Genomic DNA, 27558 nt, shown 5'->3' with positions numbered 1-27558 from the left:
AGGTCTGGATTCTCTAAGCGTCGCACCAGTTTAACAGCAAAAAAAAAAAAACAAAAAAAAAAACATCTGGGTTGAGTTGGTTGGCGCTGGACTGGGAGAGCAACTGCACTATTAAAAATTACACATCTGCTCCTCCTATTCAAGGTGGATCCATTTAAAAGCAACATTAAAATAAGAAATAACCAAGTTAAGAAAAACACTGCAAAAGGTTACTCTATTTACATACAATTCTCTTAAAGACAAGGTATCTTTACAGAAATCAGACACAATTCAGAAATAGCTTCTTATGTTTTTTCTTCTTTTTACACATTAAGTTCTTCCGCTTGACAACAGCCAACGCCGTCTCCTCTCTGTCATTTCTCCGACAGGCTGGGTGCAAGACTCTGGAGGAAAAGCAAGTCATGTTCCAGAGAGCCCTGCCTGCCCCATGCTGCTGCTTGTACTGCTCACTAATAGCAGGGGGCACTATAGCACCAAAAATAAAAATGACACCGCCTCATCAGCTTGTCACACTCTCCAAAGAGAGGGGTGTGAACCGGCCAGCCTCAGCGTAGGCCTCTCTTCTGGTAACTGGGAGCTGGAGCAAGCAGACCTCAGTCGTCACTGTCAGACAGGGTCTCGTATTGTTCTGACAGCAGAGACTGCCACACTCGCGGCTGGGCCACAGGTGCTTCAGTTGGAGGTGCCTGCTGCTGCTGGCTCTGTATAGAGGGAGAGGCGATAGAGGTGGGTGGAGCGCTGGTCATCATCCGCATGTTCAGCAGGTTGTAGGGAAACTGCATAGGACCTTGCAAGGGAATTGGAGAGGAGTGCAATGATGAAAAGAAGCTCAAACAAACGTGGTCTGCGATTTTAAAAAAGCGTCCCTGCTCACCTGTTGACGAGGGTCGATCGTCCCAGCTCAACGCAGGTTGAGTTGGTCGGTAATAATCACCCTCAGAGTGAATGGAGGACACTGATGAGGGACGATCCCCTCCAGCGTAGGCCTGAACCAGGTTAGGCGACTTAGATTTGCGGCTGTTTACTTTGCTCTGCTTCTGCTTTCCTGCACAGTCAAACAGGAAGTGTGTGTAAGTCAGCAGCTTGCAGACTTTGTACTGAACGTGTGTGTCAGCTGTCTGAGTTTTTAGCGTACCCATACTAGGAGACAGGGTGGCCTCCTGCCGGGTGTCACTGCCCGTGACTGATGAGTTGTTGATGGAAATGGGCCCTCCTCCTCCCTGGTGCTCATCTGGCCTCTCCTCCAAGTTCCCCATTAAAGCCTTACGGATAATGTCCTCTAAGCCCAGGTTACTTGCTGGGTCATTATAGGACTGGTTCCTTGGATTGATGTTGCCTACAAATAAACACACAACAAACCAACCATTAGATAAGATCAGAACCAAACTGTGATGCATCTGAAAAGCTGTCACTTCAACTCACTGGAGCTAGTTACAGCAGGCAAGTTGAAGATCTCTGTGCCTGGCTGTGCATTTCCTGCAACACAATTTTTAGTTTTTGAAAATTAAAAATAAAACACCAAAATTATTCCGAAAAACAGTGTTATTACATGCACGAGAAGTGAGAAGAATTAGTGGCATTTAATGGGGAGCGAAGACCCACTTACCAACGTCAGAATCACCAACACCAGAGGTGGAGTTCAACTTACGAAAGATTTCCTGCTTCTTGGATTTAACCATGGGCGAGGTGTTCTCCAGCTTGGTGAAGAAAGAAGGCAGGTAGCTGACACTGCCCGGAGACCTCGAGTCACCCCTTTAACCAAAAAATATACATGGTTACAGCTTAAGTGTGATATCCAACTTGTGATGGAGCAAACTAATCATCTGCAAACAAAGAACTGTTTTACAAAGCTTGTGAAGATGTCGTACCTAATCTCAGAGTTGTCAGCCTCTCGTCTCTGGGATGGGACTCCACCCGCCTCTTGTTTGTCCATGCCTTGATAGACTTGAGGCGGAGAAATGGGCTCATAGTTCTCCATCTGCCTGCCTCGTTCTGGAGACTTGCCAGGCCTGTGAAGAATAAGGAGGATGAGTTTGATGCTTAACAGTTTTAAAATTAAGATGACCGTTAGAGACTTTGTGTACCTGGATCTGGGCTTGTCAGGGATGTTTTCTGGAGAAACCCTGCTAGAGAGTCTCTGGTGGTGTGGGGCCTGGACCTGGTTCTCAGGACTGTATCGGTTTGGTGCTTTGACTCGCCCTGAAGAGGACACTGGTGGCGTGGCGCTCTGGAAGGACGCAGGCGCTGAGGAGGACACTGGGGGGTCTTGATTCCGTGCAAAGTCCTGGGTTATTATATGCTGCAAATAAAAAAAAAAGCATGGTCGCACCTGATGATATTTGCAATACATTACAGTTACAAAACACACACAATGAAGTACTCTTACTGAAATGTGGTCCGCCAAGGTCATGACCCTGTGAGTTTTGGGGACCTGTGAGTAGCTGTCTGCCTGGGAGGAAGGAGGTGGAGGTTGTTCCCCTGACGACCGGTAACGACTCATCTCAAACGGACGCAAGCCAACTGTAAGTTCGACAGGGGACAGCTTTATTAGATACGATGGCACAGCAGTGAGCTGTTAGGCTCTGCGCCAAAAGGATCTGCTCTACATCTGCTGGCAGGTGGCAAGAATACTTGAGTATGGTCCGGTGACTGAGCTGGTGGGAGTGGAATCCTGTCTGAGAGCCTCAAATGCCACTGGGTCAGGCATGCTCGACCCGTTCTCCAACTGTAGCCAAATTTAGCTGCTGCTGCTTTTGCCTCATTATTGTAACAACTCAACGGTTTTTACAGCTGATTGTCTTCATACCTGCTGCTTGCTGCTGCACATCCTCTGGTTTATCCTGCTGGACTTGGACAGGTGAACTAGCAGGACTGATCACTTCAATGGCTCCTCCAGCAGCATTGTCATAGCGACTAGATGACACTACCAGATATTTGATAGGAAAAAAAAGGTAGGGAACAAAGCACAAAAGTGAGAACAAGCCACTGTTTTGTTTTTCTATGCAGCTAACTAATAATGTTAGTGTGGTTCAATGAACTGAGGTTTAAAAAATAACCTACAGCTACTTGAGGAGTCAGAGCTCTGAGAGCCTCGCTCACGAGAATCCTTGTCTGAAGCTATTTGGCGTGTAATGATGACGTCGATGAAGCTAGCGGCTGTCATGGTCGTCTTTCCGTGAGTCCGGAGCTCCTCTTCGATGCGGGCCTTTGTTTGAGGAACTTTTTCTTTTGACACAACCCCGGTGCCATCGGTGTAAGCTGGGTGGGGTTTACCGCCAGGTAGAGGCATGGCGTTATACGGTGAGTGCAGTGACCGTCTGTCCGCCTCCTGCTGCTGCTGCTCAGAGAGATTTTGTGCTCGTCGTGACGCAGCTGGCGAGGACATTTCATCGTCCCTTTCGTGCTTGCTCTCCTTCACCTTGGCGACATCCATCTGTGGAGCAGCAGCTGCTGCGTCCACCAAAGCAGCCAAAGCATCAGCTGCTGTACTGTAGCGGGAGCTGCTCTGTGACGCTGATGTTGATGTAGGTGGATGAGGCCTGCGAGGATAAAGGAAAGAGGGGAAGTATTAACAAGATCTAAAGGACCTAGGTTGATCAGTTCAATCTAACAGTTGTAACACAAACCAGCATCAGAACATGAAGCACAAAAATGACCAAGAGAACGGGGATGGAGCTTCTATACATCCTTTAAGAGAAAACGGATGAACAGCTGGTTCAGGTCGAGTTAAACTAATTTCACTGTTAATGAAGTTAGTCTGTCTATCAGAGCTTAGCATTTAAAGACCAAGTTCACTGAGAAACCATATTTTTTACTTATTATTTTTGAAAATGATCAGTCACTCTGAGTTTAACATGCAGGTTGAATGTGAAAATGGTCTTCTACCCCCATTTCCTGCATTAGCTTCTAATAGGAAATTGATGGAAGAATGATTTATGTGACACTGTAAATTAGCCTTCATGGCTTCATCCATTTGGCTCATAACAGGTACGGCTGTTGTTGATTTACCGTCCAAGAGAGAGCAGAGAACGTCTTGGCTAGTACAAGTGCTGGCCAGTAAATTAGAATATCATCAAAAGGTTGAAAATATTTCAGTAATTCCATTCAAAACGTGAAACTTGTACATTATATTCATGCAATGCACACAGACCAATGTATTTCCGATGTTTATTACGTTTAATTTTGATATTTATAGGTGACAACCAATGAAAACATCAAATCTGGTATCTCAGAAAATTAGAATATTCTAAAGGCCAATGAAAAAATGTTTGTTTCTCTAATGTTGGCCAACTGAAAAGAATGAACATGAAAAGAATGTGCATGTATAGCACTCAATACTTAGTCGGGGCTCCTTTTGCCTCAATAACTGCAGTAATGCGGCGTGGCATGGACTCGATCAGTCTGTGGCACTGCTCAGGTGTTATGAGAGCCCAGGTTGCTCTGATAGTCGTCTTCAGCTCCTCTGCATTGTTGGGTCTAGCGTATTGCATCCTCCGCTTCACAATACCCCATAGATTTTCTATGGGGTTAAGGTCAGGCGAGTTTGCTGGCCAATCAAGGACAGGGATACCATGGTCCTTGAACCAGGTGCTGGTGGTTTTGGCACTGTGTGCAGGTGCCAAGTCCTGTTGAAAGGTGAAGTCTGCATCCCCATAAAGTTGGTCAGCAGCAGGAAGCATGAAGTGCTCTAAAACTTCCTGGTAGACGGCTGCATTGACCCTGGACCTCAGGAAACAGAGTGGGCCAACACCGGCAGATGACATGGCACCCCACACCATCACTGACGGTGGAAACTTTACACTGGACCTCATGCAACGTGGATTCTGTGCTTCTCCGCTCTTCCTCCAGACTCTGGGTCCTTGATTTCCAAAGGAAATGCAGAACTTGCTTTCATCAGAAAACATAACTTTGGACCACTCAGCATCAGTCCAGTCCTTTTTGTCCTTGGCCCAGGCGAGACGCTTCTTGCGCTGTTTCTTGTTCAAGAGTGGCTTGACACACGGAATGCGACACCTGAATCCCATGTCTTTCATGAGTCTCCTCGTGGTGGTTCTTGAAGCGCTGACTCCAGCTGCAGTCCACTCTTTGTGGATCTCCCCCACATTTTTGAATGGGTTTGTCGTCACAATTCTCTGCAGGGTGCGGTTATCCCTAGAGCTTGTACACTTTTTTCTACCACATTTTTTCCGTCCCTTCGCCTGTCTGTTAATGTGCTTGGACACAGAGCTCTGCGAACAGCCAGCTTCTTTAGCAATCACCTTTTGTGTCTTGCCCTCCTTGTGCAAGGTGTCAATGATTGTCTTTTGGACAGCTGTTAAGTCAGAAGTCTTCCCCATGATTGTGGTGCCTTCAAAACAAGACTGAGGGACCTTTTAAAGGCCTTTGCAGGTGTTTTGAGTAAATCAGCTGATTAGAGTGGCAGCAGGTGTCTTCTATATTCAGCCTTTTCAGAATATTCTAATTTTTTGAGATACCAAATTTGGAGTTTTCATTAGTTGTCACTTATGAATATCAAATTTAAATGTAATGAACATTGGAAATACATTGGTCTGTGTGCATTGCATGAATATAATGTACAAGTTTCACGTTTTGAATGGAATTACTGAAATATTTTCAACCTTTTGATGATATTCTAATTTACTGGCCAGCACTTGTAGAAGCCAACAGTTAGCATTAGCAACTCCACCACATGGCAGAACTCCTTGCGTTATTTGTGGAGATAGAGCATCATCGTTGCGAATTAAACAGTCAGAGATAAGAGTCATGTTGCTGTTAGCCAATCAGAGGTGAGATATCAGAATATCAGGAAATAAAGACTCCAAAACCTGCTGTGTTCTGTTCCTCTCCCCTCTGCTCTGGCTCACTTCAACTTCCTGAAACAGGAGCTTCAGAGCATTTTCCTCGCAGAGGTAGACTCACAAGGCAGTTATTTGTACTAGAGACCACTGCAAATGTATTGAAAAAAGAGTGAAATTGGTCTTTAAACCCATTTCTGAATCAGAATCTACAGAACAAGCTCATTTTGAATGCAAACACAGTCATGAAACACTCCCCCCCCCCGGGTATCTTCCCTGAGGTTCCAGATTCTTCATTTTGTTTTTAATCTCCACAATATATTTATAGCTATACTATGTTAGTACGTTGTTAAGAAGCACAAAAATAATGCTTTATGTCGATTTGTTTTCCAAATTTACTATTGCAGCTTTAAATAAACAGAAATATCAATACCGTATTTTCACGACCATAAGGCGCACCTAAAAGTCTTACATTTTCTCCAAAATGTACGCCGCACCCTATGGTGCGGTGCGCCTAATGTGTTGTTGTGAGACGCGAACGTAGTAGAAGACAAGGGGCGTGGTGTGAACGTGCGGACGTGAGCGAAGACAGACCTGTGGATCTGCAACATCGTCATCAGCATCCCCGCTATTTGCCTCTGACTCCGGCTGTAAGTCTCCGTCCACTTCCTCTGCTTCCAGTTCCAAAAACAGCCGTACTATCTAAACTGCCTGGTGGACATTTATCCTTCTCATCATCCTTTATATAAGCCTAATAAAAGCCTACTAAACTGCAGAGACAATATATCTGTCCGGATCGCTCCAAAATATGAAGTTTACGTCAATATCTGTCTAATTTGTTGTTACTCCGTTCTCGCCACTCCTTTCCCCGCGAAGCGGCTCCTTTTTGCGCACATCTCATTACTCGTGCGGCCTTCCTCTCTCTCTCAGCTACATAATGATACTTTTTATCAATTGAATATGTGAGACTTCCACCAACAGCAAAAGGATCTCGTGTTTTTGTGGGTTTTTTATGTTCACAAGCACATTCCCTCTCACAGATTACTAAACTGCTGTTTTGACAAGTTATCAGATTGTCTAAAAATAGGTAGTTTTTGAGTTTAGTATAACTCTGCTTTTACATTGCCTATTAACAAAATTTAAAAACTTGGGTGTAGCTTATAATCTTCTTTTTAAAGCTGAATTGAAATCGAAACTCAGGGAGGCAGAGTCTTGCTGCTACAGCGTCCCAAATCAGACCTGATCTAAAGACGCGGATACGCGTCCATGGACCCCAGAGGGTTAATAAAACACAATTCAAATCACACTATTTTCTTAGGCCTATTAATAACACACATATGATTTTGTTCATGTGGAAAGTTTATGTGGTTAAATCCACCAACTAAACACATTCTGAAATTCAACACAGCGCATCAGCGCTTGAAGCGGCGCTGTGAGCAGCTTCGACCCAAAAAGTACCAGAACCGCTCACGGCGCATGTACAATCCTGCATCAACACTGCTCGCCCGCTATTTCCCTAATAACACACGCTGTTCGTTTTTATTTCTACATGTTTTTTTACTCACAAAGATTGTCAAGAAAGCGTGCTTGTCGTGTTCATGTCAAATTAAACTGATCACAAAACACAGATTTACTTTCTTTATTTCGTTTTCCTCATCCAACCCCCATAAATCCCTGTGTGTCCTCCTGCAGCACTCCCGGTGTACGCCCGGCTTTAGTAGGAGGGAGACCCGCGATTATCGCTTTGTCGCGCGTGTCTCATTGAAAATAAATGGAGGAGAGGCGAAGTTGCCTCCCGTGTGTCGAGCCCATTAGAAGAGCACGAGCCGTCAGCGCACGCAATGAGGAAGTGCACGTGCGCTCTAAATCAGGTCTGAACCAGGACTAGACCAGTAAAGTGAAGCATGCTTTTGGCTGTTTATAATTTTCACAATGTCTGGTTTGCACTGATATGTTCCGAGTCCCGAGCCCGCACAGATGTTTTACCGGTACGTACGTTTTACCGTGCCCGTGCCCTATAACCCGGTGTGCCTTTTGTATGTGTTAAATACCAAAAAGACACCCGTAACTGAAGCTGCGCCCCATAACACGGTGCGCCCTATGGTCATGAAAATACGGTATTTTCCTGTGTCCAACTTAAAAAGTGTGGAATAAAAAAATGTTTAGTTCCAAAAATAAATAAACATACAGTATAAATAAGGGGTAAAAAAAAACCTACAGAATGTAGGTATTAAACAAGAGTCAGAAAAATAGCTTGGCTTTTGTTTGCAATAGAAGATGGCACATGCTTCAGCTCAGAAACTGAAGCCATGAATGATGAGGTGCTTTATTAAATTGCAAGTATTTCCATATTAAGCAACACAAATCTCAACAGATACAACATTTAGTTCTGTTGCCATTAATTTTCACAAAATGCAGCCAAATTTTTGATTTTATCGGCATTTTCTTGGTTCGCGAACTCAGAGAAGTGTTGTAAACCGAGTGAGAGAGAGAGCAGCATCTCCCAGTCACATGCAGCAGTGAGTGCTACGGCGTTGTGCAGCTGATTAACTGTGACTTTTTTTGTGGGGGAAAATATCAAAATTCAACACCAAGAGATATTTTTCGAAACCAGCACCTACTGAATGTTTTTAGTCTGCCCTATAAAGAGTTTCGGTACATAGTCTTATTGGTGAGGGTTTAAGCTTACATCAGAGAGGTGATGACACTCTTTCCCTGGAAGATGCTCGGCCGCTGCTGAACTACCACATCCTGGGTCCTGAGCGAGGGAGAAGGAGGGTGCATGTACCCTCGGCTCCTGGGCCGGCCTGGCTGCTGCTCGGCTGCACCTAAACACAGGAGGGAGAAAAGTCGTTACTGGTTTCAAAACTCAAGAGCTTGAATAAAACAAAAACAAATCTAACTAGAATTTAAGAACACATCTGCTGCACTTTGAAGCAATAATCAGAAAAAAACGTACCTCCACGAATATATTCATTAGTTCGCTCCCGCATTTCCCGCTCACGCTCCCTTTCCCTCTCCCGCTGCTCCCTCTCCTTTTCCCGCTCCTTCTCCTGTTGCTCCCTCTCCCGCTCTCTCTCTGCAGCTAGATGAGCTGGATGGCCTGAAAAAAGAGAGACAACATGCACAAAATATTTACAACTACCCACTGGGCTTTTCAACCAACTGAATGGCTTTAAGTTTCAGCATCTTGTCTTTTGTGACACATCTTTAAAACAAAAGGAAACAATTCTCAGCAAAACCACTCAATTAAAACACATTTTGTTTACAGGTTTACAGCTAATCATCAATAAACCAGGGAATGCATCCCAGGCATAAAACACATGTCAGCTTTCATTTCTTTTATAGTTCTTTTAGTCATATTCTTAAGCCTGTTATAGTTACATGGGGCGTCAGTGCTTACCTCTGTCCCTAGGTTAAAAAGTCACGATTTCTAACTGGTTCACAACTGATCCAATCACCATTTTAATGTCCTCCATTTTACACCATATAAACAGATTGAACTAAATTCTGTATTCATACATATTAACAGCTTCATCAGAGTAGCTCTCTGACGGAGTTTGGTGGTGCGATCACATGTGCATGCACGCACACAGGTTTAGTTTAGCAACTTCACACTTATCACAAACCATGCAGCTGACGCATGTTAGTGACTTACTTTGCAATAACTTATATGGTTCTGAACACACAACTGCTTAAAAGGCACAAAACCCCGAAATGCTCAAGAGCCTTTATAAAATGTTTTCATTTAAACTATTATAGCAGTACGTTAGAAGAAAACCGATTTTATACTTTAAGTGTAACAAAAAAATAAAAAAAATAAAACTAGTTTTCAGTTAATCTACATGCTCTGTAAAAGTATACTTATTAATAATAGCAAAAATTTAAATACAAAAAGATAAAAATTGAGTGAAATTCCAAACTGCATTTATTTTGTTAAATGGGTGATATAAGTGGGGATGCTCCGATCCAATCACCTGATTGAAAATTGGATCTGATCACGTGATTTTCAGGAAATCGGAATCGGTGGGAACATTCGGATATAACCATTTAAAAAGAAAAAAAAATTCTAACAAAAAACAATGGCTTAGTTCAACGAGTTCCTCTACATCAGTATTCTTTGTTTCACAGACATCAATGCTGTAAGTCCCACAATTTAAGGTAGTCCGGGAATTCACACACCATAACATGTAGCAGTTAGCTCACATAGAGCATACTTATCACCTCAAGAGAGAGAAAATGTCTAATTTGGATGTATTTTTAAATGAACAGCAAAGGGTGTGTAATAAAAACATGTAATGTGTGCAAACTGACCATTTAACGAGGTGGAAAAGGTACTGCTGTGTTCAACTCTGATGCGCCACCTTAAAAAGATCCTGCTCAGTTTGCTGCAGCAATTCAGCTAAGCCAGCCGACACTAAAAGATACATTAACTCATTCACTACCAATGACAACTAAAGTCGTCATTTGCATTTTTTTAATGTTTGGGCATCGGAACGAGCCCCCGCGCTGAGAGAACAAACATCTCAGCTCTGAAGCCGATCTTCATCCGCATACGTCACACGTCACAAGATCAGGAAGCAGAAAATCCATGTGTTAGGAGATCGTTTTGGGCCGTTCCTGTAAAAAAATGTGAGGCGCGAACCGGAAAAGCGCCTGCCGATCACAGTTAGACAACGGATTTTGAAAGAGCGGATAACGCTCGAAACACGCGGATTCTTCCTGATGAGTCTCCTCTTTGTTTTGGTTGTTTTGGCGTCAAACTCATCCTAGCGTGCAACGTTCTGTGACTCAAAAAAACAGTAAAAACGTTGAAAAATGCTGGCAGCGAAGGGCTTTAGTACAGATGTCCCGATCAGGTTTTTTTGCCCTCGAGTCCGAGTCATTTGATTTTGAGAATCTGCCGATACAGAGTCCCGATCCGATACTTTCGATACATTAAAAAAAAAAAAGAAAGAAAGAAAGAAAAGGAAGAAACAGTTCCAGAATGTTCCTTATTTTTTTATTTAATTACCATTTTATTTAAATTTTTAAACAGATCACTTCTGTGAGGTAGCTTGAACAATCAAGTACTAAATAACAAATTATTCACTTTTGGATTTTATTGCAAATATAAAAAGTTTTATATAAAAACTGATCGCACTTCAACTTAAAATACCTGGCAGGGGTCCATTTTGCTTTGGCCCCCAAAATGCTTAGATACGTCCCTGGGCATGGGACAGAGTTTTGAAGATGATCTGAATTGTATCAACTATATAAATACTACATGCTGATAAATTATTGCTTTATACAGGTAGAAACCTGTAGTGGGATAAATCTACCTACATTTTATTTTTTTAAGAACTTTGTTTTGTTTTCTTGGTTTTTATTTTCCTATCTTCCTGTCTGTCTCTGATCTTCCTGCATCTCCCAGTCCTCCAGAAAAACTCCTGCCTGCTTCCTTCTTTTTCACCTCACAAGTAACTTTTTAATTAGCAGATCAAATAGATCTATTGACCGCAAAAAAGCGGAGTGTGCGCCGCGCTGCCCGGCTGAGCCAGTAACGAGCGCTGCAGCGAGAGCGCGTCCACGTCATGGTCAAATACAGACAGAACTTACCAGAGAGAAAATGAACGGACACGAATGACTGTGTGTTATATATTTTTTGGTGACACTACTTAGAAACTTAGAAAATGTTACTGTGGCCGTGTGCAGAACGCAGCTGGAGTTCATGAATAATCAGCGGTCTGCCTACCGCTCTCTGCATCTCTGCTCAAAAGAATCCCTGCTACTCTGAGTCCATGTAAATAATATAATATAATATAATATAATATAATATAATATAATATAATATAGGTAGAAACTGGATCTCTTTTGTGCTCTTTCTGGGTGTGTAAATTAAGGGCATCAGGGGAGCCTGAGAACCTTTAAGGAGAACCAAGTTGCTCCTGCAATTTGAACCTGGTATCCAAGTCCGGATCGGCGCTTGGATTGGGAAGTAAAGCCCGAGTCCCGAGCAGCCTGAAACCATGTGATCGGGGCCGATTTCTGATCATGTGATCGGATCGGGACAACCCTAGGCTTTAGCGATCAGGAAACGGCTGGCAGTGAATGAGTTAAGAAATAGTGTACGGACAGCAAAAATGCCAAGATAGCAGCATATTTATCACATTGGTTTAGCATCTGTCGTTGCAAACGTCAGGTTTTGCAGTCTCCTTTAGTTACGGTATGATCTGCTTTCTCTTCCTACTTTTACAGACGCAGCAAATCTACAGGTGTTTTGTAGAAAGAAGTTGCTTCTGACCATCATGTGCCATGCCATCCCTGTTGATTAGGGGTGTAACGGTTCATGGGGGACTGTTCAACCGTTTCGGCCAGTTCGGTTCGGTCCACTTGCATACCATTTCGGTTTATTTTATCCGTTAAATAATGAATTTTTATTTGCGTGGTTTAAGTGAGGCAGATAAAAGATCCTAGGCAAGTTTCCGCACGGACCCTGTTTTGAGTGATGCATGATGGCTGTCGCTGCTACCGTGGAGCCTGTAGAGACGCTGAACGGAGCCATCACACCTCCCACTTTTCTCTCAAACTGTGCAGGCACACAGCGGCAAAAATGTTAAACACGTCTGCTGAACATTCCCCTGCTACAATTGATGTAAAAGTTTCATACTACAACAAAAAATACGGCACGGAGGAAGCTCGTTATTTAATACGAATTTCAAAGAAGAAACTCTGGGCGGTGTGAGGTGAGTTTTTAAGGCTCATTGCAGAAGTAAAAACACGGAGCATCAACAGTCAAACACAACATATGTCTGTATGAGCGTGACACTCATAGCTGCACAAATAACGTGTGAAATAATTAAACACATCACGCTAGATCAACAGCCTGTGATGACACCTGGTTCTGCTCACTATAGGAGCTGCTTCAGATATTAAATAAATATAATAATAATATATAGAAAATTATTCAAACCGAGCTCTTGAAAACACTGAACCGAACCAAATACGATTTTAGCGTACCATTACACCCCTAGTGTTGATGAAAACGGTCACACACTGAGTTAACTATTTAAAAAATGAGCGGCAAGGCTACTTTTACATCTATTCTTAATATTAACAAATTTTTTATTAATGTACTTCCTAAAAAAGTGATGTTTTATGGCTAAACAACTAAAGAAACACATTCATGTTTAAGAATAACTTGAAGGACAACTCTAGTGTGTTCTATTTTTTTAATTATAAGCAGGTACTACTAGGAAACGTCGAGGTGTTTCTTTGTGTAGACCAAAGCTATGGAACAGTGCAACAGTGGAGTTGAAGCACTAAGCACTTTTCACCCAGCCAACCATCTGCTTCAGCTGTTGAACCCAGGAAAACAGCCAGAACTGAGAGACTCAGGGGGAGTTTCTACCCTCCTCGATCAGAACAAGAAGTCCCACTACTAAAACTAGCACTAGTTACTTAAAGGTGTGGGAAACTCATTTAATCGTTACATTAACAGTGGTCTCGGGTAGGATTTAATTCCTTCCAAGTCAAACTTGGGGGAAAAAATGCCCAGAATCACTTGGATCAGCATGGACAAGTCTGCTGCAGAAAGCGGCTCAATACAGCAGGATTTGGAGTCTTATTCCTTGATATTTGAACACCTCACTTCAGATTGGATAACAGCAAAGTGGATGTTTTATTTCCACAAATAACACAAGCCTGAAGGAGTTTTTCTGTGTGGTGATGCTGCTAATGCTAATGGTTAGCTTCTACTAGTCAGGACGCTCTCTGCTCTTTCCTGGACTCTAAACCAACAACAGCCTTCCCCGTCGTGAGTCAGGATGGGTGAGTCCATGGATGTTATATCACAGTGTGATATAGAGCTGACATGATTTTCAAATCCTGTTCACCGTCTATTTCCTCTCAGAGGCTAATGCAGCAAATAGGTGTAGGAGACTATTTTCATATTCAGCCTGCATGAAAAACTTAGAATGATGATTATAATCAGAAATAATCATTAAAAAATGTGTTTTTTAGAGTTTCACATCTTTAAATACACAGATTATGATTGAAACATTTCATGTATCCTTATCTTCCTAACTTTAGTTTTATTTAATATTATCTTGCTTACACTGTTGCTCCTCCATCTTTCTATGTATAATTTTATTTCAAACTTAATTTTGCTTTTACTTGTGTATATAGGGTGGTTCATAGTCACATTTCACTGTGGGTTTTTACTTACTGAGCATGTGACAATTTTAATCTGTTTTAATATTTGAACAAACATAACATAAAGAAGATGAAGGTGTCTGTGGAGGTCTCCGTTTGATTGGTTGTTGCTTACTGGAGTTAAAGTTCCAAAGCTGGAGGTGCTTGGCTTGCATGAATTTACATTGTGTAAATAAAATGTTTGTTGATGAAATTAAGGTTTATAATAACAAGGAGGATAAAGAAATAATAACTGGTGACTTATGGAGAACAGGTAGAACCAACCATAAAACCACATCCAGTATGGCTGGAATAACACGTCAATACTATTCATTTAAGTGTATTTATATAACGTCAAATCACAACAAGAGTCGTCTCAAGGCACTTTACAAAGTAAACGTTCAAAACAGTTCAGTTCATTAAGCCAATCAGTTAAAATTTTCCTGAATAAGGAACCCAGCAAATTACATTGAGTCCCTTAACCCTTATCTATGACCAAACAGACAACATTTATCTTTACCTCTCTCGGACCAACTCAGGGGGACACTCTCACTAGGTGTGAGGAACAATGAAGACCAGGGCAAAAGAGACAGGGTACAGAAGGAGGACAGCGGGGAGGGTGGGGGGGTCCTCACCTGACAATATGGAAGTTGGGTTGAAAGCTCTAAGAGGGAAAGGGGGTTGAGCTCCAGTGAGGTAGGCGGTGCGTTCCAAAGTAGGAGTACCTGTTCCCCCATGGTGAGGCAACAGGATAGTTGGAGGCATCTGGGCTAGATCAATCCCTTTTACAGACAGAAGCAAAGGGCCAGCGGTAAACAACATAAACCAATCCACCAATTTCTGAATGAATCAACAATGTGTACACTTATCACCTCTATCTATTAGTGCTCCCAAATACAGATTGGTCAGTAAGCAACAGGGCTGCAAACAAAGTGGAACAGTGGTCGGCTGGTAAGAGGCGACCACTCAGCAAATCACAATTTGGATGACCATACCCGACTGGCAAAAATTGAGTCATGGCCAAATAAGTTGCAGCCCCGGTAAAAAGAGCAAATCAGCAAAATTTGTTAAGGTCATTTGCTTCTGGGCGTCTGGAAAAGGTAGCCACTACTTCACAAGCACACGGTCTGCATACTACAGCGCCTACTGTCCACAGCTCCTCCCCAGATGGGAGGTGGCCAGCAAGGCGAGGGCCGTACCTCGAGAGATGACAACAGGCTGTTCCCGTGGAGATAAACCCCTAGCCATGTCAGGACGAGGGATGACTTGCATCTGCTGGGAAGTGATGTAGTCATTAAGAATGGTCTGCCGTGTGTTCTCCATGGTGTACAACTGGTAGGTGTTGTGGTAGCCTGTCGGCGAGGGCTGCCTGGGGAATATGAACGCTACAGCAGAGAACATGGAAAGGGAGAAAAAAAAACATGAACAGAAGGCTTACAGATACAGATCACTGCTGACATCAAGAGCTGAAAAGGATCCTGGATATGCACTGGCTTATGAATTAAGAGTCGCTTTTAGCAATCAACGCAGACTCTGACATGAAAGAGGGATGAAAGACCATACCAGGATCCAGAACTCTCTGGTAGGCTAGAGCAGGGTCCAGATGTGGAGGCAGATGAGGTCGGTACACCTCTCCAGGAACCACAGGCCGATGGTGGGGATCAAAGGGGCTGTGAGAGGCTACAGGGTCTCCTCCTGACACCGGAGACTTGGCTGGGATACTGTCCCTCTGAGTTGGGGTCATGGTACTCTTTCTCTCATGTGCAGTGGATTTTGTGGAATTCATGCCACCTTCAGGGAGATGAACATAAATAACTCATGATTCAACAATTCAATTCCATCACAAATAACCAAATAAGAAGTGGCAAGGTAAACATTACATTTTATTTCATTATAGAGTTCTAAGGTCCACAGTTAGTGATAGAATTGGAACAAAGTATACCCTCTGAAGTGCGTCCCAGCATGGGGGAGCCTCTGGAAACAGGATTGGTGCTGTAGTTCACAGGGGTCCTACGAGCATTGGTGTCCTCGTACATGCCTGGGCTATGCTGGGCTTTTACAGCCTCCTGGTGTGTGGATCTCAAGACAGAGGTGGTGGAGTTGACCACAGATGTGTGACGTACGGCCTTGCTCTCCTCGTATTTGGCCCTCTCCATCGCCTCGAGTTGGGGCATGCTGTGGGGAAGCTTGTTGGGACTGGTTATCAGTGACTTGACATTGTGTTTGATGGTAGGCTGGCCCAGGGAGTAATTCTGTTTAAAGCAGGAAGATGTTTGAAACAGGTTAGTCAAACAGACTAAACCTCAATGTTATAATCTATGATTTTTAATGGTCAGACCTGAGATATGGCGCCCTCCATTACTCTCCTGTCAGGAAGGTCAGGAGTCTTGCACATGTCTGGACCGGGCTGGTCCTTACTGGGGATTTCATGAACAGAACGCCCCATTTCCTTGATAGTACTGACGTTCTTGGCAATAGCTCCATCATAAGATCTGATGGGTGGGCTTTCTGTCTTTATCTGTTTTGCATACTTGATAGCATCCTCATAAGGATCTGCAGCTGTTCTTGGTGTCCCTGGAGATTTAAACAGAATAGTTTAATAACCCTTATTTATCAAGTGTGGACTGAGTGGATTATAGATGTTACAAAGCTTTATATTTAGATACCATGCATAATTGAACCAGTGATCAATGGTCTTTCCTTGGAGTCTACATGGTGGCTTTCCCTTGGTAAAGCTCTACTAATCAACCCTGAAAGAAAAGAAAAACAATGGCATCGTTACCTTTACAAACTGAAAACGCACTAGAACATGTTCTGTAACAAACACACATAGGATGTACCCTCAAATGGAGCTCCCTCCCTAACAGGGTGCCCTCTGCTCATGGGTCCCTCCATCATGTCATGGGTACGTTTCAGCTCGTGGCCTGTTCGAGGGCTTCGCGTGCTCTCCCTGGGGTTCTTTACACCTTCAGGACACAAAAAGATTAGCTTGTGTTCTCTGTGAAGAAGTGCAACAATCAGGAACATCAGTAATCCAAGGATTACCATCATAAGAGAGGATGTGACCGCTTTTGCCTTCATAGATGACGTGGCCTTTGGCCACCTGCTCTCCCCTGGACTTATCTGGGCTGCTCAGGTCCTCTGTAACGATCTTGGTGATCGTGCCTTTCAGGATGTCAGCAGCAATGCTGGACTGGGAAAGCGCTGGAGTGCCCTGTGACAGAGAAGAGCAGAAAAAAAAACTTCACACACAAACTGAAGAGTAAAACATGTCACAAAAATCCTCACTTTATCAAATCCTTACCCGAGTAATTGATCCTCTGTAAGCTAGGCCCTCACCAACCTTTGCAGAGTTTTCTCTGCCATCTTGCATGGATGAAACTGAGGAGCCTTGATGGTTACAGAGAAAAGAAGAGAGTTTGATCTGCCATTAGTGTTGAGAACAGCTACAAGAAACGCTAATTAAAAAGGAAATATAGTCCCAATGAATTTAACTTAAAAGTCTAATATGCTCTAAAGGACATTTGTGACCCACACAGAGTATAAAACATAAAAGCTTCTGGGAGAAATTTTGGAGTTTCAATTATTTTTGGTCAAATATTTATTGTTAAAAGAGATGTCCCGTGCTCTTTTCACACTCAAAATATGTTAGTGCTGTGACTGATGAGCTGTGGTGGCCATCTTGAATCAGCTGCATTTACTGGCTTGCCAGTTTATTTAAAACAAAAATAAACAAGAGAAAATGGCCTTTACAACAAATTTATTGGAGTTTAAGTAACTCATAAAATATCAAAGTAATTCACAATAAATAATTGTTCCAACTGATTTAATGATAACTTTCAGAGAGTTTAGCTAAAATCAGTTCAGTGTTTTACGCAATATTACAACACACACACACACACACACACACACACACACTGGGGCAAAATAAGTATTTAGTCAGCCTCCAATTGAGCTTAAAAAGACAAGAGGTCTGTAATGTTCATCATAGGTGAACCTCAACGAAAACAATCACATTATCTGATTTTTAAATAATTTATTTGTAAATTATGGTGGAAAATAAGTATTTGGTCAATAACAAAAGTCCATCTCAATACTTCGTTAAATACTCTTTGTTGGCAATGACAGAAATCCAACGTTTTCTGTAAGTCTTCACTAGGTTTTCACACACTGCTGCTGGTATTTTGGCCCATTTCTCTGTGCAGATCTCCTCGGGAGCAGTGATGTTGTGGGGCTGTCGCTGGGCAACACAGACTTTCCACTCCCTCCAAAGATTTCCTATGAGGCTGAGATCTGGAGACTGGCTAGGCCACTCCAGGACTTTGAAATACTTTTTACGAAGCCACTCCTTCATTACTGGGTGGTGTGTTTGGGATCATTGTCATGCTGAAAGAATCTTCAATGACCTTACTTATGGAAGGAGGCTTTCACTCACAATCTGATATGTGACCCATTCGTCATTTCATTTACATGGATCAGTTGTTCTGGTCTCTTCGCAAAAAAAAAAAAAACCAGCCCTAATGCATGACGTTTCCACCCCCATGCCTTACAGTAGGTATGGTGTTCTTCGAATGCAACTGCAGGATTTGAGTCCCTGGCGGTGTCGTGTCTTAGTGATGGTAGCCTTTGTAACTTTGAAGTTCAAGGATTTTTGCTCACCGATCTTGTGATCATTTTGACCCCACGGGGTGAGATCTTGTGTGGAGTCCCTGATCAAGGGAGATTATCAGTGGTCTTGTATGTCTTCCACTTTCTAGTAATTGCTTCCACAGTTGATTTCTGCACACCAAGCTGTTATCTATTGCAGATTCAGTCTCCCCAGCCTGGTGCAGGTCTACAATTTGTTTCTGGTGTCCTTTGACATTGTGGAGTTTGGAGTGTGACTGTTTGAGGTTGTGGACAGGTGGCTTCCATACTGATAACAAGTTCAAGCCTCGTACAGGAGAAGTTACAGGTCTGTGACAGCCAGAAATATTGCTTGTTTGTAGGAGAATAAATACTTATTTTCAGACCATATTTTTGCAAATAAATTATTTAAAAATCAAACAAAGTGATTTTCTGGATTTAGTTTTCCCTTCATAGCTGAAGTATGATGAAAATTACAGGCCTCTCTCATATTTTTAAGTGAGAGAACTTGCACAATTGGAGGCTGACTAAAATACTTTTTGCTCCACAGTAAAAGAAGATTAGGTTATTCAACTGCTATTTCTTCTTAAAACTACTGGAGAGGAGAATTGCCATAATAATTGAGCTAGTATATCAAAATTCACAATTTAATAAACCAATAAAATACTTTTGAATGCTCATTTAGTGGTGCTGAGTAAACCATGTGCTCCTTAAAACGCCTCCCTCATGCCAGTCCAATATTTTCACTCATGGGTCTGAAAGCTGTTATTTTGGTTTGAATTGAGCAGCAGAGAAACAAATTTGTCACGTGATTATCTGACACCCTACCAGGCTTGTTGGGATCCATCTGCCGAGGTAGACCCAAAGAGATGGAGCCCACTGAGCTCTTAGTCCCCTCTGGTCCGTAGACAGCATGGGAGGGCAAATATGTGCCAGGAGTTCCCTGAAAAAAAAAAAAAAAAAAAAATACAGGACAAAGAACTCGTCTCATGTTCAGGTCGCTGTAGTTATGAGAACAATTGAGTGGTGTCAAGTGATGCAGATCAATCATCTTTTGCATGTAATGCCATGGTCCAAGCTAGATCATGTCAAGAATGCACGTTTAACAACACAGCATTTGTTAGACAGTGCCAAATAATACTGTAGGTTCGAGCGGGTTATGCTGATGAGAACAAATGCAAATCTGCTCATTTTAACATCCCACATGAAAATGATTAACAAATTAAATTTGTCCATGTTTGTAAGAGGTTGATAATAGCTACAAGAGATCCTCCTGAAGAGCGGCTCACCAGAGAGATGGAGCCTCCATGGATGAAGGAAGGCTTGTCTGTGGGCTTGGCGGTTGGAATGAGTGGAGGAGGAGAGGGAATGTTGGGAGGTCGGCTGGGTCTGCTGAACGTCACGCGGACTCCATCATTTACACCCTGAACCAGCTGGTTGGGAGCAGGGTGGAGGACTGGTGGGGAAATGAGAGTAAAGAATAAAACAATGAAATATTTCCTTCGAGAGCAAATATAAAATCTCCCAACCCAGTCCGGTAAAACTCTTTTGCTGCTTGAACTCTTGAACTCGAAAACACCACTTTTCAATTATATTCATTTCACATCGAAGACTACAAAATGAAATATTCAGCTTCAGTCTTCTAAGTGGTGAAGTCTACAGTTAATGGCCTCCCTGTTCAGAGCGGGGCAACTCTGGCCCGTGTGTTCTGTCTGCTTTAATGTACCCTGGGAAAGCTGAGTAGATAAAATGGATCATAACAAACCACACACACACACACACACAAACACACACACACATGCACGCACGCACCCACACGCGCGCGCGCACGCACACACAGTAACAGTAACCTCCCCGCAGCCTCAAGCGCTGCACTCTACAAAATCAAAAATGCAAACGGCTGTACGAGTTCTTCCAGCAGGCATGGACGTCATCATCCTGCCGGCTCATGAGGGGGTGGAAGAGAAAACAAGCCCCTCTATTATAAATTTATACAGCGCTGTTTCAGGAAGACAACCGAGAGTCATTCGGCTCTTTACCTTTGCAGAGAACAAAATATGGGATGTAATGCAAGATAATCAACTGAAAAGTCAAAAATAGATAGGAGAGGCAAAAATGACTGATTATTTCATAACTACCTGTAAAATAAACAGCTTTATGGGACACATATTTCTGCCATCCTGAGAATTTCTGTGTAAAAGTTTTAAATAACCACACCTGATAACTTCCTAAACTGCTTCTGTTCAGAGAAAAGACTCATATTGAGATAGACTCATTACTAGAGCTGGGTGTCAATTCAAATTTAAAGAATTGATTCGATTCCAATTCTCAAAAATTAGAATCGACTATTGCGATAAGATTTCATTCAATTCGACAAATTCATGAAATATTGGCAATTTAAAATGGCTGCATGGCCCAATCCTTCTCTCAGAATTTTTCTTTTCACAAAGACGCCGTCAGGCGGAATTAGCAAACAAATCCAGGGCAGTTAACAGAGGAAGTAAGAGGTGTCAATAACTGCAGCAATGGACTGTTATTGGAACACGAAGCTAGGGCATTATTAAAAATAACACATTAAGATTTTATCCAAAAGTTGTAGCTGCACACACACACACACACACACACACACACACACGCGCACACACACGCACGCACACGCACACACACAATTTGATATTTATATTGGCCTCATTCAAGACAAGGAGGCGGTTTTCAAACTCTTAAACTCAGAAACTTTTAATACAAACAGACCCACAAATGTTGCTTAGACTACTGAAGATAAACATCTCCACTATCTTCTGGTGTAAAGTAGAAACTTCATGAGGGATCATATTTGCAGCTGTGGCTCATTAAAGTCAGCAATAACACTTGTTGCAATTAAGCGACTTTGGTGCCGTATGGATCGATCCTCCTGAATATTTATGAGAATCAATTCAGAATCGGATGATCGATTTTTTTTTCCAACACAGCCCTACTCATTACAAGCAAAGCCAGATATTTCAAGCCTTTTTTGTTACAATTAAAGTATAAAACAATTAAATCATCTTGCAGATATGACTGGAAAATCAAAAAGCAGAAACGTCTTTCCTGAGGGAATTTTGGATGGAACACATTTTATAATCCTACAAATCCCATTCATCTCCAAAAAGTACAAGGACATCACTAAATTGATGCCAACTATTATTTGCTGATCCAAACATTCAGCTTCCTTTAGACACAAGCAAAGACTAACTATCAAAGAAACACACCATTAGTGAGACAAACTCAGGCCAGACATTTCAAGAGTCGAATAAAACAACCAAGACTTTTGATGTATGCAGGTACAAATGTGCACCAAATCATTTCAACTAACAGCCTGAAGGCTTGGGCCTTCCTCACCAGCAGAAGTACCACAAAACGTATCCCTAACCTCAGCTAAACTATGTTTGATCATATCTTATGTAGAAATGTTCATTCAAAAGGAAACTCGATCTAAAGCAACAACAAAATGGAACTTCCATGCATCTGTTGCTAGTTTCCTATTTGACTAAATATCACATAAATCATCTTACATTCAGGCAAAAACGGTTAATACATTTGATCAAAATTTGCCTCTTTTACTTGAGGACAAGGCATTTGAGCTTCCGATGTCGAACAGAAGAAATAAATCTAATTCCTGTTTTGTAACAAGGAAATGCCCAACACATGAAGGCTGGGTAAACAAGGAAGAGGAGGAGCAGATGTGTGCTTTTACCTGGTGGCACACTGTAGTAAGAAGCATTGGGGGCGTTGGGGTCAGGCTGAGAGGGGGCCTTGCTCAGCTCCCTGGGGGAGAGTCTGTAGGGAGAGCCTGGCTGACCAGAGTGACCCTCCGGGTCCAGAGCCAGCATCATGTCATAAGGCATGGGGGGTAACGGCTTACCTGCAGTACACAGGCATAAGGACAAAGGGAAAAATAATTGCTACAGAAGCTAAAGCCTAGTGCTACACGCACAGACCTGACCAAGAATGGACAAACTTGTTCAAGAGACACCACTGGGACACACCTGCTGAAACAAACATGCTGCGTTGATGTCAGAGCTCAGGGCTTTACAGACGCGCTCTACTCTGCACAGCACTTTGACTCAAAGGTGCTAAAAGCTTTTCGAAAATCCCACCATGACATCACAGCTATCCCTCTGAGTGGCTGAACTACGACTGACAACCCAGGAGCACAAGAATCATCTGATCTGCTCGAGTTAAGTCAAACAAAAACACCGCACAGTTTCAACCAGAGTTCAGATCTCGGTTTAGTCAAAACCATCAGTAGGTTTCTCTCTAAAACTGCATGAAAAAGCAGGACCTTAAAACCTATTAGCTATAGTTACGATAAGCATTATGTGTTGGTTTTGTTGTCCTACCATCTCTGTCCAGAATGGTAGGACTGCGAGTGCTGAACGGGGGTCTGCGCTCCAGGTCTCCCTGATCCTGCCTCTGCTTCTCTTCTTGGTGTGCCGAGTCATGCACTGCTTTGATCTGGTGCTGAAACATGGTTAAACCGGTGATGGACACTCCGCCGGGGCCATAAGGACCAGGCACCTAGATTATTAAAGGAGAAAAGGTCTAAATGACTCAGGTCACATCAAATCTTGCATTTTATGGAATGAAATAAACATCAAAAGCTAATTTTTATTCAAACCAAACATGAAATATAATGTTTAGAAACTAAAAAAACATAAGGCTTCCTTCTGTGCCAGCTCAAATAAATCAAAGTGAAGCTAACCATGGGGGGGATGGAGGCCGCTCGCTGCTCCATTTGCTGGATGCTGAGCTGAGCTTGTTTGGGTGAGGACATGAGTACGGAGCCTGGAGCGTTGAGCAACGACGGTTTTTCCAGTGGATAGTTTCTACAGAGTTGAATAAGACATGTAAAAAACAGCCACCCCAAACCATGCTACGCAGTATACAAACGTTGGAGCAACTCACCTCGGTCGATCAGATTCTGCCTCCACATCCTCATCAGCACTACAGGTGGCGCTTGAGTCATTATCTGAGTGGAGCTCCCTCTGCCTTTCACCCTGATCTCCCTTTTCTCCTTTCTCCTTGATCTCAGGCTCCATCTTGACTTGAATTTCCCCAGCCTTCATGTCCACATCTTGAGGTTCTGTTTTAGGATGCACCGGACCAGGAAAAGCAGCAATTCTGACTTTCTCCTCCTGGGATCCAAGCTCGCTCTCTGGGCTTTTCTCTTGCTTGACGTTGAGTCCTCCGTACGAAGTCTCTGCAGCCTTTGCACAGCCGGCCTGACCTTTGTCCTGGTCTGTGCCCTGAGCATCCGCTGTGGTGCTGTCTGGCTTCTTGGAGTCACCTGATTTTGAGGAGTCGGTCTGAGAGGGAGAGGAGGCACTCTCTGTATCGGAGCTGTGGTCTCCACCTAAAAAAGAATCAGAAGATAAACATTCAACATGGCTTGCATCATAAGTCACGAGATTGCTCATTAAACAAGTAAATGTCATTAAAAATTAAAGGCTGTTGGTCTCACTGGGGATCCTTGTGACCTAACAGACAATAAGCAGACTTAAATTCATGAATTTTACAAGCATTTGTTTCCATGTTGAGAACATTTGCAAAGCACAGCTTGGAGGCATTTAAAATCCTATATTAGATTCAAAAGACTAATTTCTCAGCAATTTTTAAATAAATCCACATTTTGAACTGATATTCCTGTTGTCTGCAGTGACCTTTCTCTTTAATTCTAATAAAACTGCATCACATTTTTACAACTCTTCACCATTTTCTTCTGATTTCTCTTGTCAAGTCACTCATACAGTCTGCAAACATTATCAGCGGTTTTCTCGTAACCAAAGACATCAGTGGTGTCATATGGATAACCTCTGAACCTGCCCATATAACCTACTTCATTTACTAGCAATGTATTGATAGGGAAATAGCTCTCATCTCTAAGGTGACTTTCACACCTTTCATAATGATCCATGCAGAGCAGTTTTATTGCCATATTTTGTTGAGGTGAGCCGTGTTGCCACTCCCTATTGACTAATGTTATTATGCCGTGTTCTGTGTATTGAATGGTCTCCTTTATTACAGGTGATGTTTGATCTGATTATGTTCAGAGCCTATGATAAACATGAACGGGCCATAAAGGTGGAAACGTAATCTAACAGGGTTTTTGGAGCAAAATAACACTAAATGCTAAAACATTGAATCAGGTTTGGAAAACAGATTCCACCTGTTCATAATATCTGCTCGTGTTCGCCCTCTCTGCAGCTGTTGCCATGGTGATGAGTCAGAAAGCTTCGCAAGTTTTATAATAAAGAAAAAAAATCTGCAGATGAATCTAATTTTTTAAAATAAAATTGAAGCTTTTATGAAACATCAGTGCTTATAGGTGCATCGGAGGGTTGAAACTGAGTGATGGGGAGGAAGTAAAACAAATCTGAAACAAAAACCTGTTAAGTGTGACAAGATGAAGGAAAGTGTCTTTGGTTCTTATAAGTAATGTTTTATTTGTATTTTTTCACAAATCTGAACCAAAGCTCTTAATCAAGGACAAACAAAGCCAAAGCAGACGAAAGTGCAGCTTTTAACCCCGCTGCCCTTGGACAAAAACAGGAGGTTTTCAAACTAAAGAACACGTGTGTGTGGTAAAGGACACCAAATTCCCATTAATCGTTTTTCTGACCTTCACTATCTTCTGCATTGTCCTCGTCATCATCAGGTGTTGCCGTGGCCTGGCCTTCCCCTTGAGACCTATCAGCGCGGGCCCTCCGAGAATCCTGGGAAACGGACGTAGGCTTATCGTCTTGCTTTCGTACATCAGAGTGATTACAGAGCTCACAAGGAAGTGGTTTACCTGCTTATGCTGTTGGAGTAGGTTGTCCAAGTTGTGACGTCTCTTGTAATTGAAATAAAAGTTCTTGCACTGCGCTTCACTTTTGGTGCCCACCATTTTAGCGATTGCTGTCCAGTTTCGGCCATGCTCAACCAACCCTAAGGAGAAAAATAAACATTAAACAATCATGCACACACACACTCACACTTAAGGACAATTTAGACAGACCAATCAATCTAACAGTCATGTTTTTGGACTGTGGGAGGAAGCCGGAGTACCCGGAGATAACCCACGCATGCACGGGGAGAACATGCAAACTCCATGCAGAAAGATCCCAGGCCAGGAAGCGAACTCAGGATTGCTGCAAGGCAATAGCTCTAACCACTGCACCACTGTGCAGCCTCCTAAATGAACATAGTCTTAGAAAATATTTAGAAAAGTTGAGTTTCCAAAAATGTTTTTGAAGGGTTGCTGATGCTCTTTCACATCTGTACTCAGGGTGAATTTAGTCCACAATCAGCTCTGATGAGTGTGCTAGATTTTAAAGTCATGAACCGGAGAACTTCCATTTACCTTTGACACCAGGGTATTTGATTTTGCCTGGCTACCCTGTCCACTGTGGCCTACTCTCCCTGCCAGCCCCACTTAGATAAAGAATGTTTGCAGCTTAACAAATTATCCCACAACTGAACACAAAAAACCCAACATTTCAGTTCCTGTTAAACAAATAAGGGGTTTGGTTGCGTGACCTGTGTCTTAGTCCGTCTTACCCAAACGCCAACATATTAGGACTAAGGTTAACACTTCCCACATGATCAAAGCCAAACTAAGAACACTGTTCCAGTTCATCTGTGACTAAAAAAAATATGCACATAAAAGTGATTTTGCACACAAGTTTGTCACATGACCAGGCTTTTACACCAAATCTACAGACATGTCACACATGCGTCTGAATGACTGAGAAGTTAACAACAATCTGCATTTTTTTTTGTAAAATGACTGAAGACAAAATCCACTCCTGTAAGTCTTCATTAATCCAATTTAATCCCTTTATTTGCTACTGGAATCCTGAAGCTAAGCTTAAAAGCTTTGTAGCATTAAAGTCAAGTGAAAAGTGGAAAAGGGGCACAACTGAGTGGCATGTGACCTGACAAACGACCGGAGCGAGCAGCCTTGAACCAAGCACAGTATAGAGATAAGTATTTTGTGGATTTCACACAACAAAACTCTTTGTAAAATATTTACGGATGTGTTTAAAAGTGAAAAAAGAAGCTATGAGCTGTTGAGATGGGGGAAAATCAGATGTTGTAATGAAGCAAATTTCTACAAGAAAAAAGGTTGCATAAATGCTGAGTGCATGAAAGAAATGGGCAGGGTGAAGTAGCGTAATTAAAAAGAAAATCTAAAAAGGAGCAGCGTGATCATAAAACGCAGAGAAGATACAGGCGCAAGGAGAGAAACAAGGGAAAGACATAAATCGAACTCTACCTTTTTTGGCGACTTCCATCTCTTCCTCGGTCCAGCGAGAAGTTTCTCCGGTTTCACCGGCACCAGCTAAATCATAAAGAGAAGAGGCACAGCCCCATCAGCATGAACAGAGAAAGAGAGGGAAAAATCACAAAAAGTGAAGGAGGGAGGGAGATAACCCAGGAGAGAAAGAGAGCCGGCTTTTGTCTTCAGCCGTCTTCTTCTCATGGCCACTAATCTAATAATCTGTTTACATTCAGCACTGCCGAGACCTGCTCCCTCACATACACTCTCACCCACCCTTTCTCTCTCTCTCCTCTAGTCTCTCCTTCTTTCCTGTTCCCCACAGCTCTGAAGAAAGCCCTCCTCCTGTCTAATCCACAAGGGGAGGGCTCAGGTCAGCTGACACAGCGTCAGACAGCAGAGAAGCTGAGAGACATTGGCCTCCCTCTTTGGGAAATGGCCTTGGATGGAGACAAATGGACAGCCCACAACCCTCCCACCACTTACACTGTGACACTGCACATCCGACACACACACACATACCCGACACACACACACACGCATGCACGCACGCATGCAAGCACACACACACACATGCACACACACCTCATTTCTGCCTCTTGGCTACACAGTTCACCACCCCCCATCAGTGAAATTCACAGAAGTGCACGGTTAGCGAACTCTAGC

General features: G+C 42.7%; 1 protein-coding gene across 7 annotated transcripts in view; it reads right to left on the bottom strand.

The window, feature by feature from the left end:
- Positions 1–374: 374 nt before the first annotated feature.
- ncor1 (nuclear receptor corepressor 1) overlaps positions 375–27558 on the bottom strand; it is an 85091-nt gene continuing 57907 nt past the window's right edge. For 3 of the 7 annotated variants that reach the window (XM_054730663.2, XM_015961166.3, XM_054730667.2), the window contains 30 exons: positions 26890–26955; positions 25423–25559; positions 25252–25345; positions 23538–23985; positions 23335–23458; positions 22973–23150; positions 22327–22494; positions 19883–20049; positions 19422–19536; positions 17272–17357; positions 17013–17181; positions 16808–16933; positions 16634–16717; positions 16306–16541; positions 15910–16219; positions 15531–15758; positions 15167–15352; positions 14603–14749; positions 8755–8898; positions 8485–8623; positions 3061–3539; positions 2807–2923; positions 2387–2520; positions 2085–2299; positions 1869–2009; positions 1607–1752; positions 1423–1476; positions 1136–1336; positions 875–1045; positions 375–787 (listed from right to left, as the gene is read on the bottom strand). In XM_054730663.2, the coding sequence (XP_054586638.2) occupies positions 594–787; positions 875–1045; positions 1136–1336; positions 1423–1476; positions 1607–1752; positions 1869–2009; positions 2085–2299; positions 2387–2520; positions 2807–2923; positions 3061–3539; positions 8485–8623; positions 8755–8898; positions 14603–14749; positions 15167–15352; positions 15531–15758; positions 15910–16219; positions 16306–16541; positions 16634–16717; positions 16808–16933; positions 17013–17181; positions 17272–17357; positions 19422–19536; positions 19883–20049; positions 22327–22494; positions 22973–23150; positions 23335–23458; positions 23538–23985; positions 25252–25345; positions 25423–25559; positions 26890–26955 (5204 nt within the window). In that variant the 3' untranslated portion in view covers positions 375–593. The remainder of the gene's footprint in view (positions 788–874; positions 1046–1135; positions 1337–1422; positions 1477–1606; positions 1753–1868; positions 2010–2084; positions 2300–2386; positions 2521–2806; positions 2924–3060; positions 3540–8484; positions 8624–8754; positions 8899–14602; positions 14750–15166; positions 15353–15530; positions 15759–15909; positions 16220–16305; positions 16542–16633; positions 16718–16807; positions 16934–17012; positions 17182–17271; positions 17358–19421; positions 19537–19882; positions 20050–22326; positions 22495–22972; positions 23151–23334; positions 23459–23537; positions 23986–25251; positions 25346–25422; positions 25560–26889; positions 26956–27558) is intronic. The other 4 variants (XM_054730666.2, XM_015961170.3, XM_054730664.2 and 1 more) reach the window with 3 other exon arrangements.

Source organism: Nothobranchius furzeri, chromosome 10 (assembly GCF_043380555.1).
Source record: "Nothobranchius furzeri strain GRZ-AD chromosome 10, NfurGRZ-RIMD1, whole genome shotgun sequence".
Classification (NCBI taxonomy): domain Eukaryota; kingdom Metazoa; phylum Chordata; class Actinopteri; order Cyprinodontiformes; family Nothobranchiidae; genus Nothobranchius; species Nothobranchius furzeri.
The sequence above is the reverse complement of the archived record's forward strand: the minus strand, read 5'-3'. Positions and strand labels throughout refer to the sequence as shown.